A 12,275-nucleotide genomic window follows, 5' to 3' on the forward strand; every position below is an offset into this window, starting at 1 on the left:
GAAAGAACAAATTGAGAAAAATGAACTTGTAAAGGAATTGAAAAATAAAGTTGGTGAATTAAAGGCAGAAAAAACTAAACTGGAATCTGAATGTGTCGAAAAAGACTTTCAGATGAAGGAACTTGAAAAATTGATGGAAAATATCAGAAATGAAAATGAAGTAGTGAAGAAAGAACAAATTGAGGAAAATGAACTTGTAAAGGAATTGAAAAATAAAGTTGTTGAATTGAAGGCAGAAAAAAACTAAACTGGAATCTGAATGTGTCGAAAAAGACCTTCAGATAAAGGAACATGAAAAATTGATGGAAAAATGAACTTGTAAAGGAATTGAAAAATCAAGTTGGTGAATTGAAGGCAGAAAAAACTAAATTGGAATCTGAATGCGTCGAAAAAGACCTTCAGATGAAGGAGCAGGAAAATTTGATGGAAAATACCAGAAATGAAAACGAAGTAGTGAAGAAAGAACAAATTGGGAAAAAAGAACTTGTAAAGGAATTGAAAAATCATGTTGGTGAATTGAAGGCAGAAAAAACTAAACTGGAATCTGAATGTGCCGAAAAAGACCTTCAGATGAAGGAACATGAAAAATTGATGGGAAATATCAGAAATGAAAAAGAAGTAGTGAAGAAAGAACAAATTGAGAAAAAAGAACTTGTAAAGGAATTGAAAAAGGAAGTTGGTGAATTAAAGACAAAAAACACTAAACTGGAATCTGAATGCGTCGAAAAAGACCTTCAGATGAAGGAACAGGAAAATTTGATGGAATTTATCAGAAAGGAAAACGAAGTAGTGAAGTCAGAACAATTTGAGAAAAAAGGACTTGTAAAGGAACTGAAAAATAAAGTTGGTGAATTGAAGGCAGAAAAAACTAAACTGGAATCTGAATGTGTCGAAAAAGACCTTCAGATGAATGAACATGAAAAATTGATGGGAAATATCAGAAATGAAAAAGAAGTAGTGAAGAAAGAACAAATTGAGAAAAAAGAACTTGTAAAGGAATTGAAAAAGGAAGTTGGTGAATTAAAGACAAAAAACACTAAACTGGAATCTGAATGCGTCGAAAAAGACCTTCAGATGAAGGAACAGGAAAATTTGATGGAATTTATCAGAAAGGAAAACGATTAGTGAAGTCAGAACAAATTGAGAAAAAAGAACTTGTAAAGGAACTGAAAAATAAAGTTGGTGAATTGAAGGCAGAAAAAACTAAACTGGAATCTGAATGTGTCGAAAAAGACCTTCAGATGAATGAACATGAAAAATTGATAGGAAATATCAGAAATGAAAAAGAAGTAGTGAAGAAAGAACAAATTGAGAAAAAAGAACTTGTAAAGGAATTGAAAAATAAAGTTGGTGAATTGAAGGCAGAAAAAACTAAACTGGAATCTGAATGTGCCGAAAAAGACCTTCAGATGAAGGGACATGAAAAATTGATGGGAAATATCAGAAATGAAAATGAAGTAGTGAAGAAAGAACAAATTGAGAAAAAAGAACTTGTAAAGGAATTGAAAAAGGAAGTTGGTGAATTAAAGACAAAAAACAATAAACTGGAATCTGAATGTGTCGAAAAAGACCTTCAGATAAAGGAACATGAAAAATTGATGGTAAATATCAGAAATGAAAAAGAAGTAGTGAAGAAAGAACAAATTGAGAAAAAAGAACTTGTAAAGGAATTGAAAAATAAAGTTGGTGAATTGAATGCAGAAAAAACTAAACTGGAATCTGAATGCGTCGAAAACGACCTTCAGATGAAGGAACATGAAAAATTGATGGTAAATATCAGAAATGAAAAAGAAGTAGTGAAGAAAGAACAAATTGAGAAAAAAGAACTTGTAAAGGAATTGAAAAATAAAGTTGGTGAATTGAAGGCAGAAAAAACTAAACTGGAATCTGAATGCGTCGAAAACGACCTTCAGATGAAGGAACATGAAAAATTGATGGTAAATATCAGAAATGAAAAAGAAGTAGTGAAGAAAGAACAAATTGAGAAAAAAGAACTTGTAAAGGAATTGAAAAATAAAGTTGGTGAATTGAAGGCAGAAAAAACTAAACTGGAATCTGAATGTGCCGAAAAAGACCTTCAGATGAAGGAACATGAAAAATTGATGGGAAATATCAGAAATGAAAATGAAGTAGTGAAGAAAGAACAAATTGAGAAAAAAGAACTTGTAAAGGAATTGAAAAAGGAAGTTGGTGAATTAAAGACAAAAAACACTAAACTGGAATCTGAATGTGTCGAAAAAGACCTTCAGATAAAGGAACATGAAAAATTGATGGAAAAATGAACTTGTAAAGGAATTGAAAAATCAAGTTGGTGAATTGAAGGCAAAAAAACTAAATTGGAATCTGAATGCGTCGAAAAAGACCTTCAGATGAAGGAGCAGGAAAATTTGATGGAAAATACCAGAAATGAAAACGAAGTAGTGAAGAAAGAAAAAATTGGGAAAAAAGAACTTGTAAAGGAATTGAAAAATCATGTTGGTGAATTGAAGGCAGAAAAAACTAAACTGGAATCTGAATGTGCCGAAAAAGACCTTCAGATGAAGGAACATGAAAAATTGATGGGAAATATCAGAAATGAAAATGAAGTAGTGAAGAAAGAACAAATTGAGAAAAAAGAACTTGTAAAGGAATTGAAAAAGGAAGTTGGTGAATTAAAGACAAAAAACAATAAACTGGAATCTGAATGTGTCGAAAAAGACCTTCAGATAAAGGAACATGAAAAATTGATGGTAAATATCAGAAATGAAAAAGAAGTAGTGAAGAAAGAACAAATTGAGAAAAAAGAACTTGTAAAGGAATTGAAAAATAAAGTTGGTGAATTGAAGGCAGAAAAAACTAAACTGGAATCTGAATGCGTCGAAAACGACCTTCAGATGAAGGAACATGAAAAATTGATGGTAAATATCAGAAATGAAAAAGAAGTAGTAAAGAAAGAACAAATTGAGAAAAAAGAACTTGTAAAGGAATTGAAAAATAAAGTTGGTGAATTGAAGGCAGAAAAAACTAAACTGGAATCTGAATGTGTCGAAAAAGACCTTCAGATAAAGGAACATGGAAAATTGATGGAAAAATGAACTTGTAAAGGAATTGAAAAATCAAGTTGGTGAATTGAAGGCAGAAAAAACTAAATTGGAATCTGAATGTGCCGAAAAAGACCTTCAGATGAAGGAACATGAAAAATTGATGGGAAATATCAGAAATGAAAATGAAGTAGTGAAGAAAGAACAAATTGAGAAAAATGAACTTGTAAAGGAATTGAAAAAGGAAGTTGGTGAATTAAAGGCAGAAAAATCTAGACTGGAATCTGAATGCGTCGAAAAAGACCTTCAGATGAAGGAACAGGAAAATTTGATGGAATTTATCAGAAAGGAAAACGAAGTAGTGAAGTCAGAAAAATTTGAGAAAAAAGAACTTGTAAAGGAATTGAAAAATAAAGTTGGTGAATTGAAGGCAGAAAAAACTAAACTGGAATCTGAATGTGCCGAAAAAGACCTTCAGATGAAGGAACATGAAAAATTGATGGGAAATATCAGAAATGAAAACGAAGTAGCGAAGAAAGAACAAATTGGGAAAAAAGAACTGTTAGGAATTGAAAAATCAAGTTGGTGAATTGAAGGCAGAAAAAACTAAACTGGAATCTGAATGCATCGAAAAAGACCTTCAGATGAAGGAACAGGAAAATTTGATGGAATTTATCAGAAAGGAAAACGAAGTAGTGAAGTCAGAACAATTTGAGAAAAAAGAACTTGTAAAGGAATTGAAAAATAAAGTTGGTGAATTGAAGGCAGAAAAAACTAAATTGGAATCTGAATGTGTCGAAAAAGACCTTCAGATGAAGGAACATGAAAAATTGATGGGAAATATCAGAAATGAAAATGAAGTAGTGAAGAAAGAACAAATTGAGAAAAATGAACTTGTAAAGGAATTGAAAAAGGAAGTTGGTGAATTAAAGGCAGAAAAATCTAGACTGGAATCTGAATGCGTCGAAAAAGACCTTCAGATGAAGGAACAGGAAAATTTGATGGAATTTATCAGAAAGGAAAACGAAGTAGTGAAGTCAGAAAAATTTGAGAAAAAAGAACTTGTAAAGGAATTGAAAAATAAAGTTGGTGAATTGAAGGCAGAAAAAACTAAACTGGAATCTGAATGTGCCGAAAAAGACCTTCAGATGAAGGAACATGAAAAATTGATGGGAAATATCAGAAATGAAAACGAAGTAGCGAAGAAAGAACAAATTGGGAAAAAAGAACTGTTAGGAATTGAAAAATCAAGTTGGTGAATTGAAGGCAGAAAAAACTAAACTGGAATCTGAATGCATCGAAAAAGACCTTCAGATGAAGGAACAGGAAAATTTGATGGAATTTATCAGAAAGGAAAACGAAGTAGTGAAGTCAGAAAAATTTGAGAAAAAAGAACTTGTAAAGGAATTGAAAAATAAAGTTGGTGAATTGAAGGCAGAAAAAACTAAACTGGAATCTGAATGTGCCGAAAAAGACCTTCAGATGAAGGAACATGAAAAATTGATGGGAAATATCAGAAATGAAAACGAAGTAGCGAAGAAAGAACAAATTGGGAAAAAAGAACTGTTAGGAATTGAAAAATCAAGTTGGTGAATTGAAGGCAGAAAAAACTAAACTGGAATCTGAATGCATCGAAAAAGACCTTCAGATGAAGGAACAGGAAAATTTGATGGAATTTATCAGAAAGGAAAACGAAGTAGTGAAGTCAGAACAATTTGAGAAAAAAGAACTTGTAAAGGAATTGAAAAATAAAGTTGGTGAATTGAAGGCAGAAAAAACTAAATTGGAATCTGAATGTGTCGAAAAAGACCTTCAGATGAAGGAACATGAAAAATTGATGGGAAATATCAGAAATGAAAATGAAGTAGTGAAGAAAGAACAAATTGAGAAAAATGAACTTGTAAAGGAATTGAAAAAGGAAGTTGGTGAATTAAAGGCAGAAAAATCTAGACTGGAATCTGAATGCGTCGAAAAAGACCTTCAGATGAAGGAACAGGAAAATTTGATGGAATTTATCAGAAAGGAAAACGAAGTAGTGAAGTCAGAAAAATTTGAGAAAAAAGAACTTGTAAAGGAATTGAAAAATAAAGTTGGTGAATTGAAGGCAGAAAAAACTAAACTGGAATCTGAATGTGCCGAAAAAGACCTTCAGATGAAGGAACATGAAAAATTGATGGGAAATATCAGAAATGAAAACGAAGTAGCGAAGAAAGAACAAATTGGGAAAAAAGAACTGTTAGGAATTGAAAAATCAAGTTGGTGAATTGAAGGCAGAAAAAACTAAACTGGAATCTGAATGCATCGAAAAAGACCTTCAGATGAAGGAACAGGAAAATTTGATTGAATTTATCAGAAAGGAAAACGAAGTAGTGAAGTCAGAACAATTTGAGAAAAAAGAACTTGTAAAGGAATTGAAAAATAAAGTTGGCGAATTGAAGGCAGAAAAAACTAAACTGGAATCTGAATGTGTCGAAAAAGACCTTCAGATGAAGGAACATGAAAAATTGATGGAAAATATCAGAAATGAAAATGAAGTAGTGAAGCAAGAACAAATTGAGAAAAATGAACTAGTAATGGAATTGAAAAATAAAGTAGATGAATTTAAGCAAGAAAGAGAGAAACTTAAAGCTGACATGGCGCAATATTATGAAAAACTGGAATTTTTGTGCAAAATAAAAGACCTTAAGATAATGGAACGAAATATGATTGCGGAGAGTTTTGAAAATGAAAATGAAGAAATGAAGAAGGCGCAAAGTAAGAACATGGAGCAACTGAATAAACTGAAGAAAAGTGTAGTTAGTGAACTAAACGCTGAAAAAGAGAAACTGGAAGCTGAATGCGCTGAAAAAGACCTTCAGATGAAGAAACTGAAGAATTGGCTGGAAAATCTCAGAAATGAAAATGAGAAAGTGAAGACCAATCAAAATGAGAAAACAAAAAACCTAAATAAATTGAAAAGAGACGTTTTGGGATTGAAGGTAGAAAAAGCTGAATTGAAATCAGAATATTTTGAAAAAGACCTTCAGGTGAAGAAACTGATAAATTTGCTGGAAAATCTCAGAAATGAAAATGAGAAAGTGAAGACCAATCAAAATCAGGAAATGGAACAACTCAATAAATGGAAACGTGAAGTTGACCAACTGAAGGAAGAAAGAGAGAAAATTAAAGCTGACATGGCGCAAGATAATGAAAAACTGGAATTTGCGTGTAAATAAAAGACCTTGAGATAATGGAACGAAATATGATTGTGGAGAAGTTTGAAACTGAAAACAAAGAAATGAAGAAGGTGCATACTAAGAACATGGAGCAACTGAATAAACTGAAAAGTGTAGTTTGTGAACTGAAGGCAGAAAAGGAGAAGCTGGTGGCTGAGAAGGCGGAAGTTCATAAAGCTGAGAATAAGGATGAACAGAAGAGGAAAAGCTTATTGATGGCTGGATTATTTGCGCAGATGAATAACAGTCCCAAATATGAAGTAGATATTTTCACCGAAGCCCTGAGTATGGAGGCGCACTACGAAAAAGAAACAGCTATTCTGCATGTCCTTCGGGCTGAAGCGAACTCAGCCACTGAGAATCCTCCTCATATAGATTTTGTTTTGGACTGTTCAATGGCTATCGAGAAAGGTCTGGAAGGATGGAAAGCGTATATGTTACGAGGGAGGCACCTCGTCAAACTTGGCATTTTCGAAGCTGCCTTGAAGGACTTCGAAACGGTCAAGGTTAAGAAATCAGAGAAATTTCTAAAAATCATAGAAGATACTAAAGCACTGCAGAAGGAATGGGAAGAAAAGGGTCACTATGAGATTCTGGGTTTGGAACAGACGGCCACAAAGGCAGAAATTATAAGATCCTTCAGGGACTTGTCTATGATGTTCCACCCAGACAGACATCGGGACAAACCCGAATTCCTACAGGAGGCATTCGAGGAGAAGTACAGAAAGGTGGTTAATGCTAAACTTATTCTGGTGGACGAAGGAAACCGAAGAGATTATGATGAAGAGCTACGCCATGAAAAGGAATACGATCACTGGGAGAGGAGTGGTGGTCAGTGGTATCGTCAGGGGCCAACAAGGCATCAGCCAGGGCAGTGGAATCAACAGCGTCGGCAGTATAATCAAGGACGCCCAAGATGGGAAGATCATCGTCAGTACTATCAAGGACCAAGAAGGGATCAACATCGTCAAGGGAATCAATACTATTATTAATGATATCGTAATGTGTAAAGGATAGATCATTGCAATTTGGTGCAGTGAACATGAAAAAAAAAAATAAAAAAGTAAAAAATTCCAAAAAAATGAAAAAAAATAGAATATATATATATGTATATATATATATATATATATATATATATATATGTATATATATATATATATATATATATATATATATATATATATATATATATATATATATATATAGTAGAAAGATATTTTTAGTATAAGTTTCAGTTGAATTTTTCAGTTTGGTGCAATGAACATGAAAAAAATGAAAAAAAAGAAAAAATCTAATATATATATATATATATATATATATATATATATATATATATATATATATATATATATAGTGGAAAAATATTTTTAGTATAAGTTTCAGTTGAATTTTTTAAGTATAAGTTTCAGTTGAATTCTTTAGTATAAAATTCAGTTGAATTTTTCAGTTTAGAAAAAAATAAAAAATCCTAAAAAATAAAAAAATAAAAAATCCAAAAAATAAAAAAAAATAGAAAAATCTAAATACACACACACATATATATATATATATATATATATATATATATATATATATATATATATATATATATATATATATATATATATATATCTATATATATATATATATATATATATATATATATATATATATATATATATATATATATATATATATATACATAGTGGAAAAACATTTTTAGTATAACTTTCAGTTGAATTTTATAGTATAAGTTTCAGTTGAATTCTTTAGTATAAGTTTCAGTTGAATTATTTTATTATAAGTTTCAGTTGAATTTTTCAGATTAGTGCTGTGAACTTTGGGAAAAAAAAATATAGTGGAAAAATATTTTAGCATAAGTTTCAGACGAGTCGTACAGTTTACTGCTGTGAACAGAACAAATTGAAAATCCCAAAAAAATAGGGAATGAAAAAATCCAAAAAAAAATACAAAATAAAAACCGAAAAAATAGAAAAAAATATGTATAGTGGAAAATATTTTTAGTATAAGTTTCAGTTGAGGTTTAGTTTAGTTTTAGTTTAGTTTAGTAAATAAGTTTTAATGCAATGCCTTCCAGATGCAAATGGAATACTCTGCAAGAAGGATTCAGCAGAAGGAAGAAGTCACACTTGTTTTGGATTGCAGTGTTCCTTGACAAAGATTCACCTGTACTGTTTCTTTGCCAGGTGGACATGCAAAAGAAACAATTTTGACTTCTTTTAGTACGCTGTGTCCCTTCAAGATCATTCCATTGTTCTAGAATAGTGGATAAGGAATATGTTTAGGGCTGTAAACAGAAAAAAAAAATAATAAAAACCCCCAAAAATAAAAAAAATAAAAAAAATAAAAAAAATGAAAAATATGTATATTGGAGAATATTTTCAGCATAAGTTTCAGTATATTTTTAGTTTATTTTTGTTTTGTTTTAGTTTAGTTTAGATTTAAGTTTTAGTTTTAGTTATAGTTTAGTTTTGTGAGGAAATAAGTTTTTTATATAAGGCCTTCCAGATGCAAATGGAATAATCTACAAGATGGACTCAGCAGAGGGAAGAAGTCCCACTTGTTTTGGAATGCACTGTTCCTTGATAAAGATTCACTTGTACTGTTTCTTTATCAAGTGGAAAGATGCAGAAGAAACAAGTCTGACTTCTTTTAGAACGCTGAGTCCCCCCAGGAAGATTCCATTTTACTAGAATAGTGGATCAGGAATTTGTTTAGTACTGTGAGCATAGAAAGAAATTAGAAAATAAAAAAAAATCCAGAAAAGCTATAATTAACAAAATAAAATATTGAGTCCAGCTTTCCAGGTGCAATAGAAATAATATACAAGATGGAATCAGCAGTGGGAAGAAGTCTCACTAGTTCTGGATTGCACAGTTACTTGACAAAGACTCACTTGTACTGTTTCTTTGTCAGGTGGACAGAGCCAGAAGAAACAAGCCTGACTTCTTTTAGGACGCTGTGTTCCCTCAAGAAGATTCCATTGTTCTGGAATAGTGGATGAGGAATATGTTTGGTGCTCAGAACAGAGAATAAAATATGGAGTCCGGTCTTCCAGATGCAAAAGAAATAATCTACAAGATGGACTCAGCAGAGGGAAGAAGTCCAACTTGTTTTCGAATGCACTGTTACTTGATAAAGATTCACTTGTACTGTTTCTTTGTCAGGTGGACAGATGCTAAAGAAACAAGCCTGACTTCTTTTAGGACGCTGTGTTCCTTCCAGAAGATTCCATTGTTCTGGCATAGTGGATAAGGAATATGTTTAGGGTTGTGAACATAGGAAGAAAATAGAAAATTATAAAAAGAATCCAGAAAAGCTATAATTTACAAAATAGAATATGGAGTCCGGCCTTCCAGATGCAAAGGAAATAATCTAGAAGATGGACTCAGCAGAGGGGAGAAGTCCCACTTGTTTCAGAATGCACTGTCCCTTGACAAAGATTCACTTGTACTGTTTCTTTGTCAGGTGGACAGATGCTAAAGAAACAAGTCTGACTTCTTTTAAGACGCTTTGTCCCCTCAAGATGATTCCATTTTACTGGAATAGAGGATCAGGAATATGTTTAGTACTGCGAGCATAGGAAGAAATTAGAAAATAAAAAAAAATCCAGAAAAGATATAATTAACAAAATAAAATATGGAGTCCAGTCTTCCAGATGCAATAGAAATAATCTACAAGATGGAATCAGCAGAGGGAAGAAGTCCCACTAGTTTTGGATTGCACTGTTCCTTGACAAAGATTCACTTGTACTGTTTCTTTGTAAGGTGGACAGAGGCAGAAAAAAACAAGCCTGACATCTTTTAGGACGCTGTGTCCCCTCAAGATGATTCCATTTTACTGGAATAGTGGATCAGGAATATGTTTAGGTCTGTGAACATAGGAAGAAAATAGAAAATAAAAAAAAAAACTCCAGAAAAGCTATTATTAGAAAAATGAAATATGGAGTGCAGCATTCCAAATGCAAAGGAAATAATCTACAAGTTGGACTCAGCAGAGGGAAGAAGTCCCACTTGTTTTGGAATTCACTGTTCCTTGATAAAGATTCACTTGTACTGTTTCTTTGTCAGGTGGACAGATGCTAAAGAAACAAGTCTGACTTCTTTTAGACACCGTGTCCCCTAAAGAAGATTCCATTGTTCTGGAATAGTGGATGAGGAATATGTTTGGTGCTCAGAACAGAGAATAAAATATGGAGTCCGGTCTTCCAGATGCAAAAGAAATAATCTACAAGATAGATTCAGCAGAGGGAAGAAGTCCCACTTGTTTCAGAATGCACTGTTCCTTGATAAAGATTCACTTGTACTGTTTCTTTGTCATGTGGACAGATGCAGAAGAAACAAGTCTTACTTCTTTTAGAACGCTGAGTTCCCTCAAGAAGATTCCATTTTACTGGAATAGTGGATGAGGAATATGTTCCTTGATAAAGATTCACTTGTACTGTTTCTTTGTCAGGTGGACAGATGCTAAAGAAACAAGCCTGACGTCTTTTAAGACACTGTGTCCCCTCAAGAAGATTCCATTGTTCTGGAATAGTGGGCCAGGAATATGTTTGGTGCTCAGAACAGAGAATAAAATATGGTGTCCGGTCTTCCAGATGCAAAAGAAATAATCTACAAGATAGATTCAGCAGAGGGAAGAAGTCCCACTTGTTTCAGAATGCACTGTTCCTTGATAAAGATTCACTTGTACTGTTTCTTTGTTATGTGGACAGATGCAGAAGAAACAAGTCTGACTTCTTTTAGAACGCTGAGTCCCCTCAAGAAGATTCCATTTTACTGGAATAGTGGATCAGGAATATATTTAGGGCTGTCAACATGAAAAAAAATAGAAAATAAAAAAAACATATAGAATTTTGAAAAATTCAAAAAAATTAACCCAGCCACTGAGGGAGGGCAAGCCAGCCTCAACTTGGTGCCGGTCCCAAGCCCGGGTAAATAGGGAGGGTTTGCGGCAGGAAAGGCATCCAGCCATGAAAAAATTAGCCAAAATCAATATGGCTGGTGGAGATTGTGAGATTAGAGTTAATGCTAAGGCGTTCCCCGTAGGCAATGCATTGGGACCTCGCTTGATTCCTCCGAAAAATCGGAAAGGGCTACCCAGTCATGGGCAGGCTGGGATAAATACACAAGCTCAGAGGAAAATATCTGAGGAGGATGAGAGTAGCAACTCTGAATGTACGGACACTCTGGAAAAGGGCGGGAGCTGGTTGACCTCATTCACAGAAGGAAGATTAGAGTACCATGTGTGCAGGAGACTAGGTGGAAGAGAAATAAGGCAAGGGAACTAGACGAAGGTTGTCAATTTTATTACAGTCGAGCAAATATGGAAGGAAGAAATGGTGTAGGAATAATATTATCGAAAGATTTGAAGGAAAGTTTGATTGGAGTGAATAGGAAAAATGACAGAATTATGAGTTTAAAGCTAGGACTGAGAGCAACAATAGTCAACGTGGTGTGTGCCCATGCCCCGCAAGCTGGATGTACAAAGGAGGAGAAGGATACATTCTGGGAGAAGATGGACCAGGAATTATAATTTTTCTCCTCTGTTCATCCAGCTTGCGGGTCATAGGCACACACCACATTGACTATTGTTGCTCCCAGTCCCAGCTTTAAACTCATAATTCTGTCATTTTTCCTATTCACTCCAATCAAACTTTTCTTCAAATCTTTTGATAATATTATTCCTACACTATTTCTTCCTTTCATATTTGCTCCACTGTAATAAGATTTACAACCTTAGCCTAGTTCTCTTGTCTTATTTCCCTTTCACCTGGTCTTATGCACACACAACACTCCAATTTTCTTTCTCTCTGTGAGGTCAACCAGCTTCCTTTTCCAGTCATTGTCCCCACATTCAAAGTTGCTACTCTCATCCTCTCAGATATTTTCCTCTGAGCTTGCATCTTTAACCCAGCCCGCCCATGACTGGGTAGCCCTTGTCGATTTTTCAGAGGGATCAAGTGAGGTCCCAATGTGTCACCTACAGAGAACGCCCTAGCGTTATTCTAATATCACAATCTCCAATGGCCATATTGGTT

The 12,275-nt window shown here is 33.4% G+C and overlaps 2 protein-coding genes across 2 annotated transcripts in view; both read left to right on the forward strand.

Moving 5' to 3' along the window:
* LOC137645125 (calponin homology domain-containing protein DDB_G0272472-like) overlaps nucleotides 1-6,235 on the forward strand; it is a 7,395-nt gene extending 1,160 nt beyond the window's left edge. The window contains exons 2-5 of the mRNA XM_068377961.1: nucleotides 3,115-3,414; nucleotides 3,923-4,105; nucleotides 4,927-5,113; nucleotides 5,616-6,235. Of these exons, the coding sequence (XP_068234062.1) occupies nucleotides 3,115-3,414; nucleotides 3,923-4,105; nucleotides 4,927-5,113; nucleotides 5,616-6,235 (1,290 nt within the window). The remainder of the gene's footprint in view (nucleotides 1-3,114; nucleotides 3,415-3,922; nucleotides 4,106-4,926; nucleotides 5,114-5,615) is intronic.
* Nucleotides 6,236-6,249: 14 nt separating this feature from the next.
* LOC137645126 (dnaJ homolog subfamily C member 7 homolog) lies at nucleotides 6,250-7,227 on the forward strand. Its single transcript, XM_068377962.1, has one exon. It carries the CDS (start codon nucleotides 6,250-6,252, stop codon nucleotides 7,225-7,227), a length of 978 nt encoding a protein of 325 aa, XP_068234063.1.
* Nucleotides 7,228-12,275: the final 5,048 nt, after the last annotated feature.

Source organism: Palaemon carinicauda, chromosome 8 (assembly GCF_036898095.1).
Source record: "Palaemon carinicauda isolate YSFRI2023 chromosome 8, ASM3689809v2, whole genome shotgun sequence".
NCBI classification, from domain to species: Eukaryota; Metazoa; Arthropoda; class Malacostraca; order Decapoda; family Palaemonidae; genus Palaemon; species Palaemon carinicauda.